This window comes from Papilio polytes, unplaced genomic scaffold, assembly GCF_000836215.1.
Source record: "Papilio polytes unplaced genomic scaffold, Ppol_1.0 DF824169.1, whole genome shotgun sequence".
Lineage (NCBI taxonomy): Eukaryota > Metazoa > Arthropoda > Insecta > Lepidoptera > Papilionidae > Papilio > Papilio polytes.
In genome coordinates this window covers 3,408,656-3,432,173 of record NW_013525035.1, presented here as the reverse complement: position 1 = coordinate 3,432,173, position 23,518 = coordinate 3,408,656, and the positions used below count along the sequence as shown (strand labels likewise).

General features: G+C 33.0%; 7 protein-coding genes across 7 annotated transcripts in view; 3 read left to right on the top strand and 4 right to left on the bottom strand.

Annotated features, from left to right (window-relative positions):
* Positions 1–7,359, bottom strand: part of LOC106111403 (plastin-3) — a 37,591-nt gene extending 30,232 nt beyond the window's left edge. The window contains exon 1 of the mRNA XM_013293473.1: positions 7,059–7,359. Within this exon, the coding sequence (XP_013148927.1) occupies positions 7,059–7,121 (63 nt within the window). The 5' untranslated portion in view covers positions 7,122–7,359. The remainder of the gene's footprint in view (positions 1–7,058) is intronic.
* A 1,028-nt stretch (positions 7,360–8,387) lies between these two features.
* On the top strand, positions 8,388–9,131 carry LOC106111439 (protein lethal(2)essential for life-like). Its single transcript, XM_013293534.1, has one exon. It carries the CDS (start codon positions 8,483–8,485, stop codon positions 9,017–9,019), a length of 537 nt encoding a protein of 178 aa, XP_013148988.1. The 5' UTR covers positions 8,388–8,482; the 3' UTR covers positions 9,020–9,131.
* Positions 9,132–10,092: 961 nt separating this feature from the next.
* Positions 10,093–13,984, top strand: LOC106111438 (facilitated trehalose transporter Tret1-like). Its single transcript, XM_013293533.1, has 3 exons — positions 10,093–10,359; positions 10,855–10,987; positions 11,078–13,984. The coding sequence occupies exons 1-3, from the start codon at positions 10,324–10,326 to the stop codon at positions 12,268–12,270; spliced, it is 1,362 nt and encodes a 453-aa protein (XP_013148987.1). The 5' UTR covers positions 10,093–10,323; the 3' UTR covers positions 12,271–13,984.
* A 1,226-nt stretch (positions 13,985–15,210) lies between these two features.
* Positions 15,211–15,953, bottom strand: LOC106111313 (protein lethal(2)essential for life-like). Its single transcript, XM_013293339.1, has one exon. It carries the CDS (start codon positions 15,924–15,926, stop codon positions 15,279–15,281), a length of 648 nt encoding a protein of 215 aa, XP_013148793.1. The 5' UTR covers positions 15,927–15,953; the 3' UTR covers positions 15,211–15,278.
* A 353-nt stretch (positions 15,954–16,306) lies between these two features.
* Positions 16,307–16,915, bottom strand: LOC106111314 (heat shock protein 26-like). Its single transcript, XM_013293340.1, has one exon. It carries the CDS (start codon positions 16,803–16,805, stop codon positions 16,332–16,334), a length of 474 nt encoding a protein of 157 aa, XP_013148794.1. The 5' UTR covers positions 16,806–16,915; the 3' UTR covers positions 16,307–16,331.
* Positions 16,916–17,329: 414 nt separating this feature from the next.
* Positions 17,330–18,091, bottom strand: LOC106111307 (protein lethal(2)essential for life-like). The gene has a single exon (XM_013293331.1). The coding sequence runs from the start codon at positions 17,963–17,965 to the stop codon at positions 17,435–17,437; it is 531 nt and encodes a 176-aa protein (XP_013148785.1). The 5' UTR covers positions 17,966–18,091; the 3' UTR covers positions 17,330–17,434.
* Positions 18,092–21,109: 3,018 nt separating this feature from the next.
* Positions 21,110–21,877, top strand: LOC106111303 (protein lethal(2)essential for life-like). The gene has a single exon (XM_013293328.1). The coding sequence runs from the start codon at positions 21,180–21,182 to the stop codon at positions 21,729–21,731; it is 552 nt and encodes a 183-aa protein (XP_013148782.1). The 5' UTR covers positions 21,110–21,179; the 3' UTR covers positions 21,732–21,877.
* The last annotated feature ends 1,641 nt before the right edge of the window (positions 21,878–23,518 follow it).

Below are 23,518 nucleotides of genomic sequence, written 5' to 3'. Positions count from 1 at the left end.
CCATTTGTTAGTGTTTCTGGTTCGATAACTTCACGAAATAAGATTCCGAACAACGTCTCTAGAGTTTTACTCATATTGAACATAGTTCAACCTAACACTAACGAATCATAGATAAAATAAATGGAAACTTCAGCAACCCAGCATAATACATTTTATTAGCCCCTTATGCTATGCAAAAAAAAATATTCGAAATGAGATTCACACATCGTAAGACATTCAGAATGAATAAGTTGCTATATTACATTTAGCTAGGGTTGCCAACTCTTCGGATTTTGTGTATGTAACCACATGTAACTTTTCAAATGGGTTAATTAGTTTAACACCGATGTCTTTTAAGTTAAGTACTGTTTGTTATTACTTTCGTAATTTGTTAAGAAGTCTAGGGTTGACAATAGTAATTTTTTAGCAACCAGTCTGATTGGCAACCCTACATGTAACTGGCCACAAACCGGTTGTCACCATTGTGCCGCTCGGACAATTTGCATGTCAACTTTCTATAGTAGACAGATGTAACGCGAATTAAATTAATAATTTTATATTAACTTAATTATGCGTATCAAAATACATTACATATGCTTAGTTACTTTCTTATTATGTAAACAAAGTTATTTGCCCTTTAGTCAACTGCAGTTTTCATAAGTCGACCTGTCGTATAATTCTATGGCCATCTCTCTCATTATTACAAAAAAGATAACAATTATTTGTTCTACATGAAACATTTTAATTTCTCTATGCTAACGAATATTTCCAAAACGGCTGAACAGATCACCATCTTTTTTTTTATTCCGCACGGACAATCGCGGGCGAAAGCTAGTACTCTAAAAATTTACAGATACAACATTTATTTCAAGTTTGAGTTCTCATCAAACTTGTATTTCTACAGTTTTTCTGAAACGTTAAAAAATTTAAAATCTGAATGTGCGGATTACAATTTTAGTGGTTAGTAAATTATTCCCCACCTGTTGTGGAAAAACCAAGCATCAATAGGCATATGAATATCACATTAATTTATTATTAAATTCAGTTCTATAATTACATACTTTGCCAGCAAAAATAGGACAAGCAGTATAACAAAGTTTACTATAGTATACATCAGTACCTTTCATAATTTTTTATCATAGTTAACAGTACATTAACAACAAACGTCGTACATAAAGCTGATTACACTAAGTGACCTCTAAAGAGGTAAATAAACTGCAAATCATGCGTACAGCAAACGAGAACAAGAGACCGCCAGTATGAGGTAACGTTAGGATCTTTCACTCGATTCGAGGTCATTGCCACCACTGGAACGACCAGTATACAAAAAACCATAGGGGGTTGCATTTTTAGTTTGATTCAGCAGGATGGAGGAGGTCACGACGACTGGTTGCAAGGATTTATAGTTTTACTGATAGGTATGGACGAGGGGTCTTTGGGTATTTCACTGTATTGATTTATTCAAAGCAAATTTGTCTTATGATATGACAGTACAATCTACAAATTTTACGTACATAAATAATGCAGACTGTTTTAATAATGGAAGTACAACTTAGTGCAGGAAAGATCTTACTAATATTATAAATGCGAAAGTTTATATGGATGGATGGATGTTTGTTACTGTTTGTAGCCTAAACGGCTGAACGGATCTCAATGAAATTTGACAAGGAGGTAGAGGATAATCTGGAAGAACACATAGGCTACTCCCTTTCTTTCTTTTTAATTCCACGAACGGAGTCGCGTGCAAAAGCTAGTGATTTATAACTTTTTTGAGCTTACTTCTATCAATTAAATGCTTTAACGAAAAATCTCTAACTTAAAATAAAATAGATATGGGCTTGAATTGTCGTAGTTTGATAAATAGTTGTAAATTTATAGATTTGTTAATACAAGATAATTAACAATTTTCATTTAGCGTAACCTAACTGCAATGGTACATGATTTATAATGTCAGCTGAAGCCATCCCTTGCTGCAGTCACCCCCGCCACATAAACTTTCAATAAACCCTGCGAGGGGTGAACGACGGTTCGTACTATAAAATTTTTATTCATATTTACATCATAAAGCTTCGTGGCAATTTGTAATACATTTAGATATGTATCTGTTTCCTTTCGCAGAATTGGAAATAGGGGGTGGTAACATGGGCGTCGGATTCTTAAGGGAGGGAGCTGCTTCCAGAGAATCAAATCATGTTAAAAATATTTTGAATAACATTAATGTTGGTTCCTTATTTTTATTTCCAGAACACATATTACGAAAAAATTATAATTTTATTTTAACTAAAAAAAACAGCCAAATGTTACTTTGGTTGTCAAAGCAGAATGTTACAATAGATATATAGTTGACACATACAGAAATATATACTTCTTATACATAAGTCAGTAACCCTTTGTATAAATATGTACATTACGTCACAAAGTTGGACAAAGAACGCACCGCGACCACATTCCTGGGACCAAGGTCGATGCATCGCGACGTCTCGAATAAAGGTTATAATAATCGATTATAGCAATTGAAATCGATTTACATTAGTACAATAGTAATCATTTAGAACTGAAACCTATATTAAAGTGTGCATAAATTTAGTAACTAAGAATCTCAAGAGAAGAAATTGATTCGAATCGTCTCTGGAAAATTGGGCAAATGAATTAAAAAAAAAGATAAATAATATAACCTACCTACCCCATTTTTAGTTGGGTGAAAGAATACTCTTTTCTGAACTCTTAAACAAAACTTACATGTAAAGAAAAAGCGGTACCAAATTTTTGACGTAAATAGAGCCATTGTGTTGGTAAGTAGTTTAAACGGAGTATTTCTAATTCAACCATTTACATATGTTCAGGTGTTACAGTGGTATTAGAGTTTTAATCTTTAAGTAGATATTTAAAACGTGATGCAATGCGGCTAACGTAGAGTAAACAAACTTCGCGTTGGTGCGGCGAGCACGTTATTATTGTGTTTACATTACCGCTTTCTGTTACTATACTTATTTTAAAATGCGATTAATGCTGGTTAATGATGTGCTTCATTGGTTTGTGTTGAATGAATGAACGAGAAAATTTGCTGCGAAGTGAATGACAATATTAGATATCTACGACGAACATTTTTAGGTGTTGGTAACCCGGAATTCTTAATCTTTATAAGACAAAAAATATATGTCTAGTTATTGTTCAAACTAAAGATAAAAGCACGATACACACGCTTAGTTCTGATACTGTAACTGAACAGTTCAAAATTGTACGTGAGTCTAAAAACTTTAACTGCACACATTAACTGAAAGTAAAAATTTTGTCTACACTGCTTTAACTATCCAGTTAAACTATGCATCTGTAGATATCTTAAACATAAGGTGGCAGAACGTATCATACTTTTTTAAATTAAGTGTAGGTATCCACTTTAGATAAATTGTTTATGGTCACCCTTCTTTCCATGGTATCACCACTGACCGTGGTCGTAACGTTTTCTGCAATTCACAACCAAGAGCGTGACCGAACATAATACGTATGGGAACTCTTTACCCTGACCACAGTGCATGCAATGTCTTCATTTCATATTGGAGAAAAACTTTGCAAACGAGCAAATAATATTGAATTACTTATTCTATGTCTGAGATCTAGCTAATATTAACTTGCGAAAGAGGACCAGGTTCGTAGGGCGTCTTACACCCAGGTGAACCGTCGACTTAGTACACACGGCAGAAAGTCGTTGGATGTGGAAGGAGGACCGCAATCTGTGAAAGGTATTGGGGAAAGCCTATGTCCAGCAGTGGGTAGATAAAAGTTGATCATGATGATGATCCATATATAATACAGTCAGACTGTGTCACAAGACTTGGATTACAATTGATGTTTCCCGTTGGGTCGAACAGCTCAATGGGAATTGTTTTCTTATTAGTTTCTGATTTATTGTATGGATTCGTTAGGTGTAATAGGAAACACCTTTCAAAATAGGCTAAAAATACAAATGGATAAAAAAACTTTTAATTAAAATTCACTTATATCATTTTTAATTATTTTTTTAATTCAATTTATTATTTTTACTTTATATTCATATGAATGATGTTATTATTTTTTTCCGTAAACCAAGCATTGTCCTCGTTTCGACCCTTAAGGTCAACTTTGTCTTCCGCAATGAGTCAGCCTTTAATGGGCACGTAAAAGGCAAGTTAAGATCAGATTTCGACATTTAAGGCATAAATACTTTTGATAAACGTCATTTTGAGTGCATTTTAAGTTAACAATCATATAAATTTACTGTGCGGGAAATATATCGTAAAAGAGAAGGGATAATGCAGATAACTAACGCACTCAGAGTTGTGTACATTAGTGTAGATTTAAGATAAGAAATCTAAATGAGTGCATCAATAATTGTGAGAATTCATTAAATCGGTCTCGTAGTTTTTGAGTTTAATCTTTGCTTTTCGCGAATTCGTCCGCGCGGACTAAAAATGTGAAAAGAATTTTTAAAATCAGTAGTTTTTGAGTTCGTTACATACAAAAATACAAATATTTCCTTTGTTATGTCTAAAGATTGTTTTCTTCGTCTGGTTATCAAGTACTAAATACGTAAACAACTTCATAATGACCTTATTTCTCTACATTTATATTAATAAATCTTTACCGGTACATTGACATGTTCATTGGAATGTAGTAAATAGAGTCTGGCCTTAAATGTCGATGTCGTAAGAAAACCAACGTAACTGTCCACACTTAAAAGGTAAGTCGTGACTTTTCCGCAAAGTTGAATGTCAATTTATATTATTACGTAGTTTATTTTAATTAAATTGTATTTGCTTTAACAAATCTATACTAATATAATTAAGGGAAAAGATTTGTATTTTTGTATGTATTGAAATAACTCAAAAACTACTGGACCGAATTCAAAAATTCTTCCATCATTAAAAAGCTATGTTATCATTGAGTAACATAGGCTATATTTTTTAATCTCACGCGGGCGACGTCGCAAGCAACACCTAGTTAATTATAAAATTATAATCATTACTTGGTAGGTAGGTATTGGGGAAGGCATATACCCAACAGTGGGCAGATAAAGGCTGCTGATGATGATGAATCATCATTCGACTTGTTAGCAGATTATATTATTTTATAGCTTCGTTTTCTATAGTTACCTATTCTTTTTTGCTCTCCTATTCCTACCAAAACTTTTATTTGTTACCACACTCAGTCCACTAGAAGTGTTCTTCAGTTAAGATTAAGAATAAAAAGCTTAAAAGAGAATTAATGAAAAAGTATCTTGGTTCAGCACTATTCATCTGTACTTTTTGAAAAGTTTCTATAATTTTTTGGCCAAAATAAACTCAAAAACTACTTAACCAAACTATTAAACTACATCATGTGATTTCTACATTCAAAAAGATATGTATTACATAAGGGTGACGACACTAAAAAGCCACAATTACCTATATGTCAAGGTATCAAAGACAAGTTTTGAATACTAAAACATTGCGTTAAACAATATTACCCGTTGAGCAATCAAGTGACACACCATATGAATATCTGCTAACTTGAAAGGTATGACTAAGTGTTTAGTTTCACTTCGTTTCGTGGTAGTTGCTGAGAAAATTAGACAAACAAGTAAACTACTAAACTATTGTATGGAGTTACTAATGGCTAACATTCAAATAAAATGTAAAAAAAAAAAACACTGGCTAATACAATAGAAACAAAATTTTGCTGTTCATATAATACAAAAAAATCATTCTTCTATTTTGGATGGAAAGATAATATATAAAGTAAAATTTTACTTTTAAAATATTTTCCCATGTACAAATCCTATAGGACCATTTGATAGAAGCAAAGGGAAAATAATGAGCTTTCTTATTAGCATTCAATTACAGTATGAAATATTATTATAACAGTGTATTGACATGAATATTAATAGTAACAAAGTAATAATCTATACTTATATTACAAAGAGGAAAGATTTGAATTTTCGTATGTATGGTAATAACTCAAAAACTTCTGCACCAATTTCAAAAATTCTTACACCATTAATAAGCTATGTTATTACTGCGAACATAAGCAATATTTTTACTATTTGTTTTATTTCACTCAGGTGAAGTCAATAGCAACAGCTAGTAATATTATAAATGCAAGAGTTGGATGGATGTTTGTTACCACAAATCTTAAGATAGTGTGAACGGATCTTACTCAAATTTGGCAATAAAGAACATAGTCTGGAAAATCACATAGGATACTTTTAAGTATTTTTTTATTCTACACAGACAGTTATGGGCACTTTCAAAATGTATTTTTATATGTTACTAATAACAGTAAAAAAAATAGATTTTGAAAATAAACAATGTAGCCAGTGATAACAGAGAAAAGGGTCCTTCATTTACCCCCTATCAAATCCTCTTCCCAACTTTTCTTAACATGGAATAATAGAGTACAGAAAAATTACTAGAATAAGATTTTTGGGACCAAAATTTAGTACTAATATGACTTTCGTGACCAACAAAGTAACAATAAAACACTAGGAATATAGGTTTGTTATACAAATATGTTATTTTATCAGAGATTACCTGCATTGGAGATAAACCATTTTTGTTTATCATTTATATCAAGGGTATTGATAAACTTTTTATATGAAAATGTTTTTAATTCACATATTACAAAGTGTAATTAATTAATTCCTTAATAAAATTTAAATTCATACTGTATTTATGTATCCCAAATTACCCAAAATTTTATATAAGATTTCCTCTTTATAATATTATTATTAAAAATAATTATAAAAGTTAACTTTAAAACGTTTCTTTACTTATTTTACTTCAAGTTATAACATAAACAAAGACGCGATATTAACAAATGAAAATATAGAAGTAGCTTTTGTAAAGGACCACACGCGGCTCCGACGTAAGACATCTTAAATAGGTACGCGTTCTTATGATTACAACTACTTCTTGCTGTTTATACGCAGTTTCTACTAAACAAATTAAATTAATCTCAAATGCAAAACCAGTGGCAAATGCGTGAACGAATTACGAATTTGTATTTTGCTTTCCAACCGGTACTTCAACAATTTACAAATTTTAAAACTTAAAAATTAAAATTACCTGAGCAAATTGTTCCCGGATTTCAACTAACTCCTCATCAGTCAATTTTGAATTGTCTGCCATTGTCACTTAGTTAAGTTTTAACACAAAAACTAACACATCCAATATAGAGTTGTTAAATAATTTAAACTTTATACACGTTTAACTTAAACACTAGTATGTACAAAGTTTTTTATAAAATAAATCACAGCACAAATGCTTATTTTTGTAAAATGTTGTACATAAATGAATTAACACAACATACCGGCTCAAAGTGCTTAACGATAACTCGTTTACTTTACTATGTACGGCGACCAATGAAATCCACGTCCCTTCCCGACCCGGCCAAAGTTTTGCGAAAAAAATTAACTTATCATGTTGCCATTGAAGAAAGACAGTTGCCATATAAAAAAATGTTTTAGCAAAGTTATTAATTTATTTGAAATGTTTCAATCCTTTTTATTCTTTTATTTTGATTAATATCTGAAATTACAGAATAAACCTCAATCTGTTATAAATCACATACAGATGGAGGGAAACAAACAGCTAATGACATCTAGCAGTAGTATGGAAAAACGGTTAGACTTTTAAACGTCCACACTACTCACCACTAGATGGCAGAAACGTTTGAGAAATAACTAGAATTTTGAGTATAATCTTGAAGCATGAAGAACTGTCTAGAGTTCAGATGTTACAAATGTTAGGGTCGCATTTTACTTGTGGTTTTCCGGCTATCAATAGTTTATGATATTTATGACGATCATGTGATGTAAAAAAAACTTAAGTTTAGTTTGTTTAATTATATACGTATTTGTTAATATTTACATATTGATATTTTGTTACACATTTTTTATTTATTTAAAATATAAAATAAGCTTGATAGTTAGTCTATATAACAATATTAAAAATGACATATTTTTGTATATTACATATGTCGTATTTTTAGGACAATTAAAAATATTTAATTTTAAAAATAAAATAGTTATTTATAATTGTTATACTAGTGCTTTTCATTAAATTAAAACTTTAGTTTTGTAACCCGATAAGATTTTATACAACATCGCAGTCTTTAAAATATTTCATGCATGTAAATTCTTCTTTTTTTAATTGGTTTATCTAAAATTTAATATTACCATTACTTTTACTTATTACACTTACTTTTTACATAACATTTGATGTAAAACGTGATTTAAAAAAAAACATGTTTTTTGCAAATCATCAAACACAAATCAATCATCAAAAAAAAAATGCTGAAATTGCGTAGCGGGCCGTTATATAATCTCCACTGAGACCTAGAAGCTTCCACAAGCTTCGGGAATTCGCACATCGAATAAATACGCTTGCACTCCGCGCCGCTCGTCAGTTTTTATTCAGCTCTCGGGAGAGTTACATTGATTATCAAGCTATCTCTGCGATTATTTCAGTGTTTTGAAAACAACGCAAAAATGTCGCTGCTACCGTTTATGTTGGAGATCGAACAGCCGCGTCGTCTACTGGATCAGCACTTCGGCTTGGTACTCACTCCTGAAGATTTGCTAAGCGCCGCCGCCGGACCCTTGTTGAACAGGGAAAACTATTACCGTCCATGGAGACACATGGCGGCAGCAGCACGAGACTTCGGCTCCAGTATTAGAGCCGACAAGGATAAGTTCCAAGTTAACCTGGATGTCCAGCACTTCTCGCCTGAGGAGATCTCCGTGAAGACTGCGGATGGATACATTGTCGTCGAAGGGAAGCATGAGGAGAAGAAGGATCAGCACGGGTACATTTCTCGGCAGTTCACACGCCGGTATGCGCTGCCTGAAGGTTGTACGCCCGATGCAGTTGAGTCCAGGCTGTCTTCTGATGGGGTGCTCACTGTGACTGCCCCCAAGAAGGTGCCTCCAGCGGTGCAGGGAGAGCGCAAGGTGCCCATCACACAAACCGGACCAGTCCGCAAAGAAGTGAAAGACCAGGCTAATGGAGATCAGCCCGAGAAGTAAACTACATTTTGTATTCGTACGCGATCGTAACCGCATTTAAGGCATTCCTTCTGTTTGATTTAAGACTGATTATTTTTTAATTTCCTAATAAAGTATGATTTTTAATTAAAAATTGGTTTTATTTGTTATAATTTTTTGTGTCTTTCCGACAAGTTCCAATAAGAAGTATTTTTGTTTTGCACCTAGTAGCGGGTTCCATGAACAGTTTTTTATTTCTGTGGACCCTAAGATTTTAGAACATAATTTACCAATAAACAAAAAGAATCACTAAATTATATGATATATTACCAGGCGTACTTTCATAGTAGAGAATATTTGTATAATAATTTGAATCTGATTATTAATTTACTTAGACATTTTAGAAGTTTTATTTAATGTGATTTTGTAAGATGCTGTATCAAAGGACTTTTTACTGTATCCTTACAATTAAATAAATGGTATTAATGTAATGATGAAACGATGAAAGAAACATAAAATTATCTTCCCCAATTCTTACTCCACCTCTGTTTTCTTTTGTTTGTTCCTAGAATGTTTCCCATTTGAAAATATGTTTAATTTTTGATAAAAAAAAAATTAAATCAAACAATAACGGACGTACGCCATTTGAGGGCCCTGCGGAAGACAACTCACACACACTTGGTCCGCCACTGCTTATTCCCACCCCATTACATGATCAAATCACAATAATTTCTCACTACCTTACCGAACAGAGATTTTAAAATCGATGTACAATATTTCCAACCGGTCCCCGTTTTAAATGGCATAACATGTTACAGGAAGTCTACAAATGTGGGGATTTCATTATTGTTTATGCAGGCACATGTCATTTAAATAAATCTATAATTTTTGGGTTTCGACTTTAGTAAGACTTGTATTGACATATCATTGTCTCTGTTTTTTCAAAGAGGAAAGTGAGAGACAAGGATATGTCAATAAGAAACTACAAACGGACATAATAAACAGACATTTGGTTAGACATTTTATAAAAAGTCGGATATTTATAAATATAAGCAACATAATATATGTTGTAAACAGGACGGTCGAGTATTAGTTGCTCACAAGAGTTTCCACTTTACGAACGTTTTTGCATCGAGTTCATATTAATTTACATCAACATTGCAATAAAAAAACATCTAAGAAATTATGAAATATTCTGTGATACGTTAAAAGTGTGATTTGCAGTGATTTTAAAAAAAGGAATCTTTATTAGACAATTTATTAAACGATGTAGATTGTAGATTAAATAATTGTGGACATTTAAATTAATCTTTAAAAAGGTGAAAAAACACTTTAAAACCCACAAAATGTTGACCACGAAGCGAGTTTATGTAATCAAGCAGGTAATATTTTCATTTTAGTTACATCATTATCAAAAGAAGTTTGAGAAGAGTCCAACTTTCTTGACCATAAAAAGGTCTGTAAAAATCTGTCGTTCATTAAGTCTTACACTTTATAGGTATCATTAAAGTGTTGTCGTCTTTAATCTATATTTATAGCAAAATAGGTTAAGTATGTCCTTAACATTCTGCTCTCTAGATTACTAGATCTTTTTTATTCATACATGTTTACAAGAAACTTATTCAATATCTCATAAGAACGTAAATGTATCTAAATTATTAAGTCAAATCGGAATCGGAAAGGATCCAAGATTCATAAGTCGAACACATTATTGTACCTGATAATCCACATAATTACGTTTAGCATGACAAACCGCACAGCATTCCTGGTTATAATAAAAATACAGAGTGTATTTGAACTCGACATTCTCAATAACTAGATGAAACTACGAGAACTTCTGGTATAATAATTAAATATTGCTTAATTACTTTTTCCAGATAGTGGCTACTTCAGTATCAGGATTCCTATCACTATGCGCAGGTCTTGCGTTTGGATTTAGTGCAGTCCTCTTGCCTCAACTAAAAGCAGATGAAAATTATCCATATGATGAGAACTATGTCTCTTGGATTGGTAAGAATCAGCTATTTAAGTACACAATCTTTGACCTTTGTTAAAACCTCCATAGTCCTACAGTTTAACAATTTTTATTTATTATTTCAGCGGCAATGACTCCGCTCTCAATGGTCCTTGGATGTTTATTTGCGGGTTCAATGATCGACAGAGTCGGAAGAAAAATGGGGCACATAATTCTGGCTTTTGCCTTTGTCGTTAGTTGGACCGTACAAGGCTTCGCTAGCAACAATCCCATAATGCTACTTGGAAGATTTTTAACAGGACTCTGTTCTGGAGCGATAAGACCAATAACTCTGGTTTATTTAGGAGAAATTGCTGACCCAAAATACAGAGGATTAATGTTATTTAGTCCATCATTAACATTATCTCTAGGTGTTGTAATAAATCATGCACTAGGAGGGTTCGTTTTCTGGAGAACAAATGCTCTGATATGCAATGCGCCTAGTGTTATATCAATAGTTCTACTGTTAGTTTTAAAAGAAAGTCCTTTATGGTTAATATCCAAAGGAAAAATAGACGAAGGAGTAAACGTTTTTAAATGGTTCAGAGGAGATACTGATGCGGCGGAAAAAGAATTAAATAAGATATTAGAAGCACAAAATGAAAAGAAAGTGGAGCTAAGTATGAAAGATTATTTTAAAATGGACTTTATGAAGCCATTATTAATAACATTCTTTCTGTCTGTCTCGATGCAGTTTAGTGGTGCTAATATTATAACGTTTTACGCTCAAGATATTTTAGGGCAAATAATACCGAACGACTATGACCCATTTATTCTTATGATTGTAGCGGATTGTATAAGATTTGTCGCTGCAAGTTCTATATTCTTCTTCGGAACACGTATTCCGAGAAAATTGGCCTTCTTTGTGTGCAATTTTGGTGCTTGTACTTTACTGTACTGTTTATTGTTGTTCTTATATTTAAATCCAGCTAACGTGAGGTGGGTTTCCCTTGTTTTATTGATAGCTTATATGACATTTAGCAGTGCAATAGTTACATTATCCTGGTCGTTTGTATCTGAATTGTATCCATCTAAATTCAGAGGCGTCGGATCCGGAGCTAGTTCAGCCGTATCATACTTTTTATTATTCATATCGGTTAAAATAACACCCGGCATCGCTTCGACATTGGGTGTTTTAGCCTTATTTTGCATATTCGCTACGATCACTGTTTTAAATGGTATTATACTTGTTTTTATCTTACCTGAGACTCATGGACGAAGCTTACAAGATATTGAAGATGGTTATAAGAAAAATAATGTTGAAATATCGAAGTTATAGTACATTTAAGAAGCCTTTAATGTGTACGCTGGTAAGACAAGAGTAAATGCTTTAATTGATTTAAATTACAAGCATAGTAATACAGGAAATAAACCTAAATAATTTATTAATTACATAACAATCACGATGAAAGAAGAAGCCTCAAAAATCAAAAAACTATAGAGACCAAATCTCTAGACCTGACTCAATTCCGACATATTTTTTCGGAAATTGTGGTGGTGCGCTTTCAGTCCCACTATGTATCTTATATAATAAATCTTTGAAAAAGGGCGTCTTTCCTGACTGTAAAATGGCTAAAATTGTACCTATACATAAAAAAGGTGCCCTATGTGATGTTGATAACTACAGGCCCACATCTATTCTGGCTTCTTGTTCAAAAATATTCGAAACAATGGTGTGTACTATACTAACAAATTACCTTGAAACACTTTTATCTGATTGTCAACACGGCTTCAGAGCCGGAGACCAACTCAGACTAACCTGGTTACTTAAGCCACCGACTTGCCGACGCACTGGATAAAAGAAGCGAAGTTGATGCAATATACACTCATCTTAGTAGTGCTTTCGATAAAGTAAGTCATTCTCATCTAATTGCACAGTTACAAGGTGTCGGTATTCGTGGTTACCTACTTAGATGGTTTACGTCTTATTTACAACCGCTCTCAGTTTGTAGCAGTTGGTGGCTACACCTCCAAGAAATACGTACCGCATTCGGGGGTTCCCCAGGGCTCCCATCTAGGTCCCATCCTATTGTTATTCATTAACGATATAACTTCACATATCAAACATTGCAAATTCTGTTATTTGTGTTATGTTATTTGCGGATTTAAAAATCTGTACCAAAGTTACTAGTAATAATGATCAGAGTCTACTTTAGGTTGACATAAAAAGTGTAGAAGAGTGGTTCAATGTTAAGAGCATGTCTTTAAACATAAATAAATGTTTTTATGTGAAATTTTCCAAAAAATACTTAAGTTCAACTTTACCTACAGCTTGGACAATAAGATCGTTAGGGGTCACATCAGCTGCAGCGAATAAGTTAACCAAATATCGTACAGTGTACCATCCAGACCTCCCAGACACCTAATACCCAAATTATTTTTATACAAATATATAAATCTAACTTAGGCCTGAATTCACTCATCCGTCGTCGGCAATACAACGAATTGCAGAGCGAAAAGCACAACGCAGATATGTTTTGCACCTTCATATGTAATTTTAAAAAACACTGCTCCATTCAGAGGCACAGACATGGGTTCAATTTTAACTATTTTTTTCTCTTATCTTGTTTGTTCCACATTTACTGTAACCTAACCGTAATGCTTTATTTCTCTACAAATGTTGTATATTTACATATAACTGGATTTGTTATCATTTTTGTGTCTTATAATTAATTTTTTATGTGATTGTCCTAACTTATTGTGTACATTACAAATAAATCAATCAATTAACAATATTTTTGTGTCAAAGTTAGATAAGATTGACGCTTAAATTTCTAAAACTTCGTTTATCGCAATGATATGTTATTACAATTTAATATCTGTAATCTTTGAGATGTTACATTACATATTAATGTAAGAAAGTAAGAATCTTTCCAGCCGGACCACTAAAGAGCAATCAATTAAAACCCGGAACATTTCCTACACACTTTGAGGTCAACATTTCCATAACAAGATATTAGGACAAGTTAATTGTATTTGTAATATATGTTAAAGTATTGTACACTAAAACTAGTTTTATTTGAATTTTAATAAATAATAAGTAACTAATTTTTACTTAGTCTTCTATATGACAAATACTCGTTTTTACATAAGAAGGGCCAAAATTGTTATACAATTTTGATAATTTCAGTTTTTTTTCTTAATGTTACCTAAGATTATAAGCTTTCTCTTGATAGGTCAAATTAACAATTAGCTGTGAGTTTATAAGTGAGAATCTAGTAAGTTTGAAAATTGACAGAGTTCACTATTTTACGGCAACATCTTGGTGAAACTTGTTATACTAAACAGACTATCATGAGATATTTTATAAATAGTTCACTTGATAAAATAACAGGTATTCATTGTTTAAAAAAGGTAAAAGATATCGCCCTGTCAAAAGATAGCAGTTGTTAAATTTGTCTAGTTCACGATTAAAAGAACATTTCTAGCTAAAATTGTTATATTAGAATAATTTTCGTTGTTTTCTGCCGAAATATATAGAAAACTATTATTGTCGTCTCTCACATTTAGAGATGATGTTTTAAATGGTCCAATGAACATGTGAAAACCCACCCTAAACCATATAGTCGTATATGTAACCAAGTTTTAATCTTACTAGTGTTATAAATGTCAAAGTTTAGATGGATGGATGTTTGTTAGAGTTTGTAGCTTGGCTGAAAGTATCTCTATCAATTTTGGTATAGTTGTGGAGGATAGTCTGGAAGAACACAGGCTACTTTAATAATTCCTCGCGAACAGAACGCGGACAAAAGCTGTCCTAAAATATTGTATTACTATAATGAAATTAAACTTATTTTAAAGACTTTATACGATAATTCGCGTTTCTACTACTTATATATAAATATCTAAGAACAGTTATATAAATGTATTTACTTAATATTGTTATAAAATAGGTACACTATTTCCTATGCTTCATTGAAATAATTTCTCGCTTGTACAATATTGCTAACGATAAATTGTAAGGTGAAAAACTCAACTAACTCCTATACTAGTAACTACATGAATAACCTCAAATTATAAAAATAAACAAAAGATGTTCTTATAAACATTGGTTTTATATAACTCTGTCAAATATTAAACTTTTCTTGAATTGAAAGCTAATTTAATAAGTGAGTATTTATGGCACCTCAAAATAGATGCAATTACATAATTAACACAACTTTCATCTTATAATCTAGAGTAATAAAAACCAAATGTTAATAAAATAAGACGTTTATTTAAATTAAATGACATAATATAACAATAACAGTCTCATCGTCAAACACACTATAAAATTAAACACAAAAACTAATTAGTTTCTTCGTCACTTTTGGGTGGATCTTGTAATTCTTTCCTTACAGGACCAGTGTGAGCAATAGGAACTACTCTTTCACCTTTCAAACATGGCGTCGTTGGTGCTAAAACAGTTAACACACCATCCGAAGATAATCTGGATTCAATAGCTTCCTGATTTATACCATCTGGCAATTTAAAACGCCTCACAAACTGTCTGGATATAAAACCGTGTTCATCTTTCTTTTCTTCATGTTTTCCATCAATAACAATGTATCCATTTGCAATTTTGACAGTTATTTCATCAGGCGCGAAATGTTGTACATCAACGTTGATCTGCCATTTGTCTTTGTCGAATTTTATACTAGATTCAGTACTTTGTGGCCACCACATACTGTAGTTTGGTAGTAAAGGGTTTACTTTCGCTGATAATAAATCTTGAGGGCTTAGTGTTAGTCCGAAGTTCTGGTCGAGTAGACGACGCGGCCATCTTGGTAAATCGTAGTTGAAGAAATAAGGAATAATTGACATATTTGCTTCGTTAGTTCTGTAGTTTACTGAACTGTGTTTTAATTGTAACTGAAGTGGTGAGCAACAGCTGCATTTATATATCTGGCAATGTACCGAGTCGTATTTGGATTCTATGTGAATCGAGAAGAACATTCTAGAATCGTGAGTACAGAGTACACGTCATTATTTATTTTGATTTTGATACAAGGTGCAAATGCCTATTAATAAACTAGCAATCGGTAAGTCCACAAACATTCTCAATTTGTCATATTTACTAAAGTATTGTGTTGGCATAAACCAACAATTTTAAGACTGGTAGTCATACAAAATGATAGAAATAATAAATAAGCCAAACCGCCAAATGCATTTATAGTCTGCATTTAAATTTTATTCGTTCCTGCAATTTAAATTACTATGAATTTCTTTCTCTAATAAATGCTATGAAGAATCATCAGGCGCATTTAAAGTACCTGAATTTAAAATAACTATAATATTTTCTCTATAGTTTTAAATGTATCCTAATTAGATAATTCAGTTGATATATGATATAATGATATATTATTTCTTTTTATCATCACAAACTGGTCCTTGTTTTATTGGTGAGTCACTTTTGGTGTCTTTGACTGGTATTATAGATTCATTATCATTACTTGGACCAGAGTAACTTATTGGGATAAAAGTTTCTGATGGCATATTAACCTCATATGTTTTTCTGGGTGCTGTTATTGTAAGAATACCATCAGAAGATAGTTCAGATTTTATAGTTTTCGGATCACAACCGTCCGGTAATCTGAATTTCCTTACAAATTGCTTGATCACTTCACCTCGTTTTGTTTTCCTTTCTAATTTACCTTCAATAACAACGTAATCAGGGATAGCTTTAACACGTATTTCTTCCCTTTTGAACTGATGTAGGTCTAGACTGATTTGGAATTTCTCTTTAGCGACTTTAATTTGAGGTCTTATACCTCTTGTATATCTTACCCAGGTATTTAGTTTGGGACGCAAACCGTTGAGGCTGTTTAAAAACATTACTAAAATTTTATTAGACTACCTAAAAGCTAATCATTTCTGTTTATTATTAACCACTTTAAAAACAATATTTCTGTAGTGTTTGGAATCTAGTTTACTATGGATCAGTGACATTGATTACCATTGACAATTAATATATTTTTTGTTTAAAATGAAGGTTTTAATTATCAATCTCCTTTGAAAAAATGATAGTCGATGTTTATAAGTTTAACTTTTACAATATTGTTTCCAGACGTGTATATACAGTGCGGACAAATAGCCAGTTTGCACTAGGTCTGTAATTTAGGAGCTAAAATATTCTCGTCTATGTGATTTGCTAATCTACGCAATTTTGACACAATTTAATTACTAACTTACTTGTTAGTCAAGTAAGTTACTAGCCTAATACGAATAAGCGACATGAGACTGTGTTAATAATTACATTTGAAATAAAAAATATATACCTATCTAGATTATGATTTTAATTTTAGGATTTATTTAATTCAAATATGAAAACAAAAGAAGGTTAAGAATAAAAGCCCAGATTACAATTTAAACAAAAGGTTTATTTAAAAAATTCACAAACTTGGGAAAATAAATATCAGTCTTAAATTTAAACAGTTATTTGAGAATGTGTTAAAAAATTGTAATTACTTCTTGGGTTCTTCGTGGTTGGCATCCTTGATCTCCTTGCGCACTGGTCCGGTTTGTTGAATGGGTACGGCTCTTTCATCCTTCAAGGCTGGTTGTTGCTGTCTTGGAGCAACCACGGACAGTACACCATCGGAGGAAAGTCTGGACTCGACAGTCTCGGGTTTACAACCCTCTGGTAGAGCGTACCTGCGCACGAACTGACGAGAGATATAACCATGCTCGTCCTTCTTTTCCTCATGCTTCCCTTCGACCACGATGTACCCATCTGCCGTCTTCACTGTTATTTCCTCCGGCGAGAAATGTTGCACGTCCAAATTGATTTGGAATTTATCCTTGTCGGCTTTGATGCTAGAACCGACATCCCTGGCCGCGGCTGCTAGCTGCGTCCAAGGTCTATAATAGTCCCTGGATAGTAACGGGCTGACCGCAGCAGTCAACAGGTCGTCCGGAGTCAACGCTAGTCCGAACTCTTGATCCAAGAGGCGGCTTGGACGTTGGAAACCAAATACGTATGGTAGCAGAGACATTGTACTTGTACTTCTTCAATCAAGTAATAAACACTTCGTAAAATTAAATCGCTTGGTATATTCGCTTGGCAGCGCTTTGCACTTCGCACAGTACTATTGCACGATTCAAAATTCATGCCAGTGCGCGCGTCGCGGCAGCTTATATACTCGTCGGATAGCGCCATCTAGTAGTGGGTAGAAAATTCTAGAAACTGAATGTGATTGGCTGACGTGAGCAGCCTTACGCACACATTGATAACATTAAAATGTCGTTGCTTAGCAACGCTCGAATTGTACAGAAATTTCGTGAATTCCGCTGCCGGCCGGCGAATTCGGAATGTAAACAAATTAATCAATAACTGTTTTGACTGCTATATGATGACGTGTTTTAACTATTTTCTTTGCGATTTTGGATGATAATATGTAGAATGAGAATGTTAAGGTACATTTTAGACTTAATTTGATTATTAATAAGATTTTAAAGAAACAATATAAACTTCCTAGTGTCACAGTAACACAAAACGTAAAAAATGAATGTGAGAATCATAATTCTTTTAAAAGACATCCAAAGTTTCTAGAATTTTCTTATTTACAGTTAAATAAATACCTAGCTGATTACACCGGGCGTTGATCGCATGTATTAACATTATAATTTACATCTTTTTAATTTTGAGAGAAAAAAAACATAAAATAAGTGCCATAATTACCAACATAAGAAGTACCAAACTTTAATTTTCTTGTTTTGAAATATAAATCATAGACATAAAGACATTTTTATAAAACAGTATGAACAAATAGGTACCTATTGCATTATTAATTACGGTCGAGGCCTTTAAAGTAATTATCAAATAAATCCAGCATAAATACTAAATATAAAAAATGTCCTACATAGTTGTTATGTCTTACTAATGTTATAAATACTTTGGATGGATGGATTTTTGTTGTGTCATTTGTCACATTAAAATGACGAATAATAATGGTTTTTTGTTTATTTTTATGCTATTAGTAGTAAATAGTTAGTTTTATCGAATATCGTTGAAATTAATATCTATCTACAAATACAGAAATAAAGTGTAGCTACATTTACTCGATTTACAATTGTTAATTTTAAAAGCAGGTAGTTAGTTAAAAAAGTTCTCAAAAGTGAAAGAAAAGTGGTTGTTATTAGTTGTGAGTAGGTAAAAATCGTCGAACCAATTATAATGTGCTAGAACGTTCCAGAATATTCCATAAAAGTTCCAGTTCCGTAAAATGTTCCAGACTACACCAGACATCAGTCCACGCGTTACGCAGTCAGCATGATAAACAGATGAGTCAATTTTATTTTTCTTCTCATATACCTATTTCCAGCCAGATAACAGATTAAAATAATTGTAAACATACACTGGAATTTGAACCTAGACAGTATATTCCAGTGTGTATACATTTCCAGTTGTATTCCAGCGCTGTAATTGATTCTTGATCAGGAAATGTAAACCGGAGATAAAAATGAAATGTCGAAACCATTAATAATATTAGATTAATTAAAATGTAATAAGATAATTTAATGTTATTTATTAATTAGGTGTGTATTTAGTCAATTTAAATTAACAAGCAAGAAGTTTTGTAAATACTAGATTTAATTGTGCATGGATTTTGCAAATATAACTTATATATACCTAAGCAAGGTTATACATGATTCCCACATGTGCTAACTATCATATCTAGGGCAGATAGTTGTTAGTTCTACGATCGATATGAGAAGTTGGTTGTGGTAATAGACTCGAGTGACGTTGGATTTTCTTACAACGTTAAAGCCTATATACACTCAGTTATGAGAGTTTTAATACAACTGAGTTCTGATCATTTTTTTTCACTACATACGGACAGTTTTAACTAAACAGTCGAACTTTTCGAATAGTTCAGTCAGGTAAAACTGTCAGAACTGAGCCTATGTAGCGCACTGTGTATTTTTTACAGCTTTAGAAAACCTATTATCACATTTTAGTAATCTCGTAATTTTTTTATTGACAAAAGAATTTTGATCCATCTTTAAGGTCCTAGAACAAATATTTCCTATATTGTTCCTATGTTGTTGCGAATTAGCATCAGGGATTCGTGTTTCCTTGCTAAAAGTAAAAAAAAAGTAAAAGCGTATAAACATCTCTGTCATTCTCACTCAAAAGGACAGAGACAACACATTTTACATAGATGTTTATTGATTGTTTTTCAATAACGTGAAGAATGTACTTCGTGTTCTGTTTGCTTATTCTGCAATGCGTTCATAATTGTTTATAAACACATTGCATTATCTTCATTGTTGCCATAAATATCTTAGCAACAATTACTACATTTTTCTAGATTATATTACATATCAGGAAACTCAATGAATATTATGTGCATGAATAAGACATTAAAATATACTCATATTTAACATGAAATGAAGCGTCAGCATTATAACATGTCGTAATTGTAACGTCATTTTAAAATAAAGTAACAATAATGACGTAATTCAGCATTAAAACACCGTAGGAATAGCGCGTAATATGGGCGTGATTGCAAACTGACCTACCCGAAGCTTCGAGAATTTGCTGGGCGATGTCGGCGCGGCGGCGCTCCAGACGCTTCGCGAAAGTACATCGACATCGGTCCGACCTTGTAGCGATAGTACAGAGGTGCCCAACTTGCGGTTCGCTAATTTTTTATGTGAATTATTTGCAAAGTGAAATGACCAGTTTTTGTATTTATGTCTTCAAAAAAATTGTGGAGAATGTGTCTTAAAGAGTAGGAATGCTCAGATATCTTTTTTATGATAACATATGAAAGTGAAAATCATAATAATAAAACTTATTCAAAGTGTCTAATGGGTAATTCTCACTTAGGTAGACTATGGCTTTCGCTCATTACGACAAGTAATGCATCCTAATCGGATAACAAAGTATTTATTAAAACTTTACATCATTTATTTTACCTAGCCATATTATTCCATTTAGTAATAAATAACGATTGATGAAAGATTGACGAAGATTGACGTTGAAGACTAGATGAAAGACAATAAAATGTGAGGCGACTTTTAAATCATGCAACCTAATAGTTAAACGCCACTGGTTTTTCATATCGGATCCAGAATTGTCTACTCAATACTAGATGGCGCTGTGAGGTATTTAAAAGGTGCTCGCGGGGCGCGGACGTCATTCTGATTCCAGACGAGCAAGTGTCATTTTCGAGTGCGAACACAAATTCACACAACAGAAAAATGTCTCTTCTGCCATATTTGTTCGACGATTGGGCGTTCGGACGTCCCCGCCGCCTGATGGACCAGCATTTCGGCTTAGCATTGACGCCCGAGGACCTTCTATCGGTGGCCGCCGGACCTTTGCTCTCCAGGGAATACTACAGACCATGGCGCCATCTTGCAGCAGCAGCTAAGGACCTCGGCTCCAGCATCAAAGCGGACTCTGATAAGTTCCAAATCAACTTAGATGTACAGCATTTCGCTCCAGAAGAGATCTCCGTGAAGACTGCTGATGGCTACATCATCGTTGAAGGTAAACACGAAGAGAAGAAAGATGAACACGGCTACGTGTCTCGGCAGTTTGCTAGAAGATACGCATTACCAGAAGGCACGCTGCCTGAAACCGTTGAGTCGAAGCTGTCGTCAGATGGCGTGCTAACTATCACCGCACCAAGGACAGTTCCAGAATCTATCAAGGGCGAAAGAAAGGTTCCTATCGCACAAACTGGGCCAGTTCGTAAAGAAATTAAAGACCAGAATGAAGGTACCAGCGATCAGAAAGAAGACAAGTAATCGGTTTAAATTTATACCTTATTTTAAAAATATTCCTTCTGTAGTTTTAAGTGTAATTCAGTTTTTACATTTCCAAGTATCGGCAGTGCCATTTAAGACTGAGTTTGTGTTTATTTTATAAGTAAATAAATTTTCTTTGCTTCTAATACCATCTTTTATTTGACCTACATTTTGCATTGGCAGACTTATTGATCGGAGGGTGGGTATGATGTAATTACTAGCGAGCATATTGGCTTACACGACTTGCCAGCGCTTGTGGCGAGAGAATTATTTTTCACGTAAAATTTAGAAGAGCGTTAATGCAATTTTGTATTATTATAATCCATTTTTAAAGACTAGTAATTTTATTCTACCCCTATTATATATGGAAAATCAAATATTGAAACCAGATTGTATGGATGTATGAATGTGAATGAAACAAGAGGTAAAAAGGCGAGCAGGACTGCGCCAAATTGAAGTTATTAATTTGACTACTCCTGTGAGTAATGCCTCGCACACATAATGCCATTAGCTGTAATGGACAGTTGCGGCCCGGCATATTTTGTTTTTCAGTGGTTGAAGCACTTGACTTGTAATCTACAGGTCTTGGGTTCGAATCCCGCCGAGTACCAATGTGATTTTCGATTTTTCGAATTTTCATATGTACATAATTTACCCGACGTTCTTACGGTGAAGGAAAACATCGTGATGCAACCTGCACATTTTGACGAAGAAATTCAAAGATATGAGTGAAGTCAACCAACCAGCACTGGGTCAGCGTGGCTTAGTCACCCCTTACCTTACTTAGGGTAGGCTCTGAGCCCTCCGGTGGGGACTTTAGTGAGTTGGTGGTGATGATATTTTGTTTCGCCTCTATGATGCCAGTTACCTTCTACTTTTTGCCAGTTGTATGCCAGCGCTAAATTTTAGTGCTACGGTCTAGCTGTACTAGTATTTGAACTAGGAATTACGTCAGTTTTTGGGAATAAGTAAATAAAACGATCGATATTTTATACGAATCCGTTTATTTTAGCTACAACAAAACGATGACAGAATCACCTCGCGAGGAATAGTGGGTAAATAATATTATATTTTATACGTATGTCATAATAGTGTATAAAACAATTTATTTACTCTTTAAAAGCTCAGTTACGCATATCACTACAGTGCCGTGTATTCACAAATATTTATTTATTTATTTCAATATCGATTTGGAAAAATCGTCCATTTTTTGTATAGAGACGGAATATAAAATAGAAATTTGATATATCGTAAATGTGCTTTTCGAAATATTTTTTAGAAATTTAAAGTGACATTATTGCTTTTGAGATTTTTTTTAATTAAAAAATGTATTTAAAAGTGTTAAAATTAATTAAATGTATTAAAATACAGCAAAATTTTAGATATGTTGAAGATTGTAGTTTACCCTGATTGTATTTCTAAACAAGTTCTCCTAAATGACTTAATTTCTTTTACAAATCTACTTAAGTATGGGTTTCACTGGCGCAACATCTGTACAATATTACCTTTACTTTTCGAAGACAATGAAAGATATGAATACATGTTTTAGTATAGTTTTAATAAAGTGACAACCCTCGGTTAGGTATTATATAGTCAAATTCAATGGAAATGATCTTTTGAATGAAATTTGAGTAGTCCTAGAACATAATCTGCATTTTAGTTCCGCGCGGACCGAGTCGCGGGCAAAACCTAGTTAAAAATAAATCCATAGACAATAGATGAACCAGCTAGTGACGTTTATAATATCGTTTCCATTTATTTCAACAATACAAGTAATTAGTGAGTTC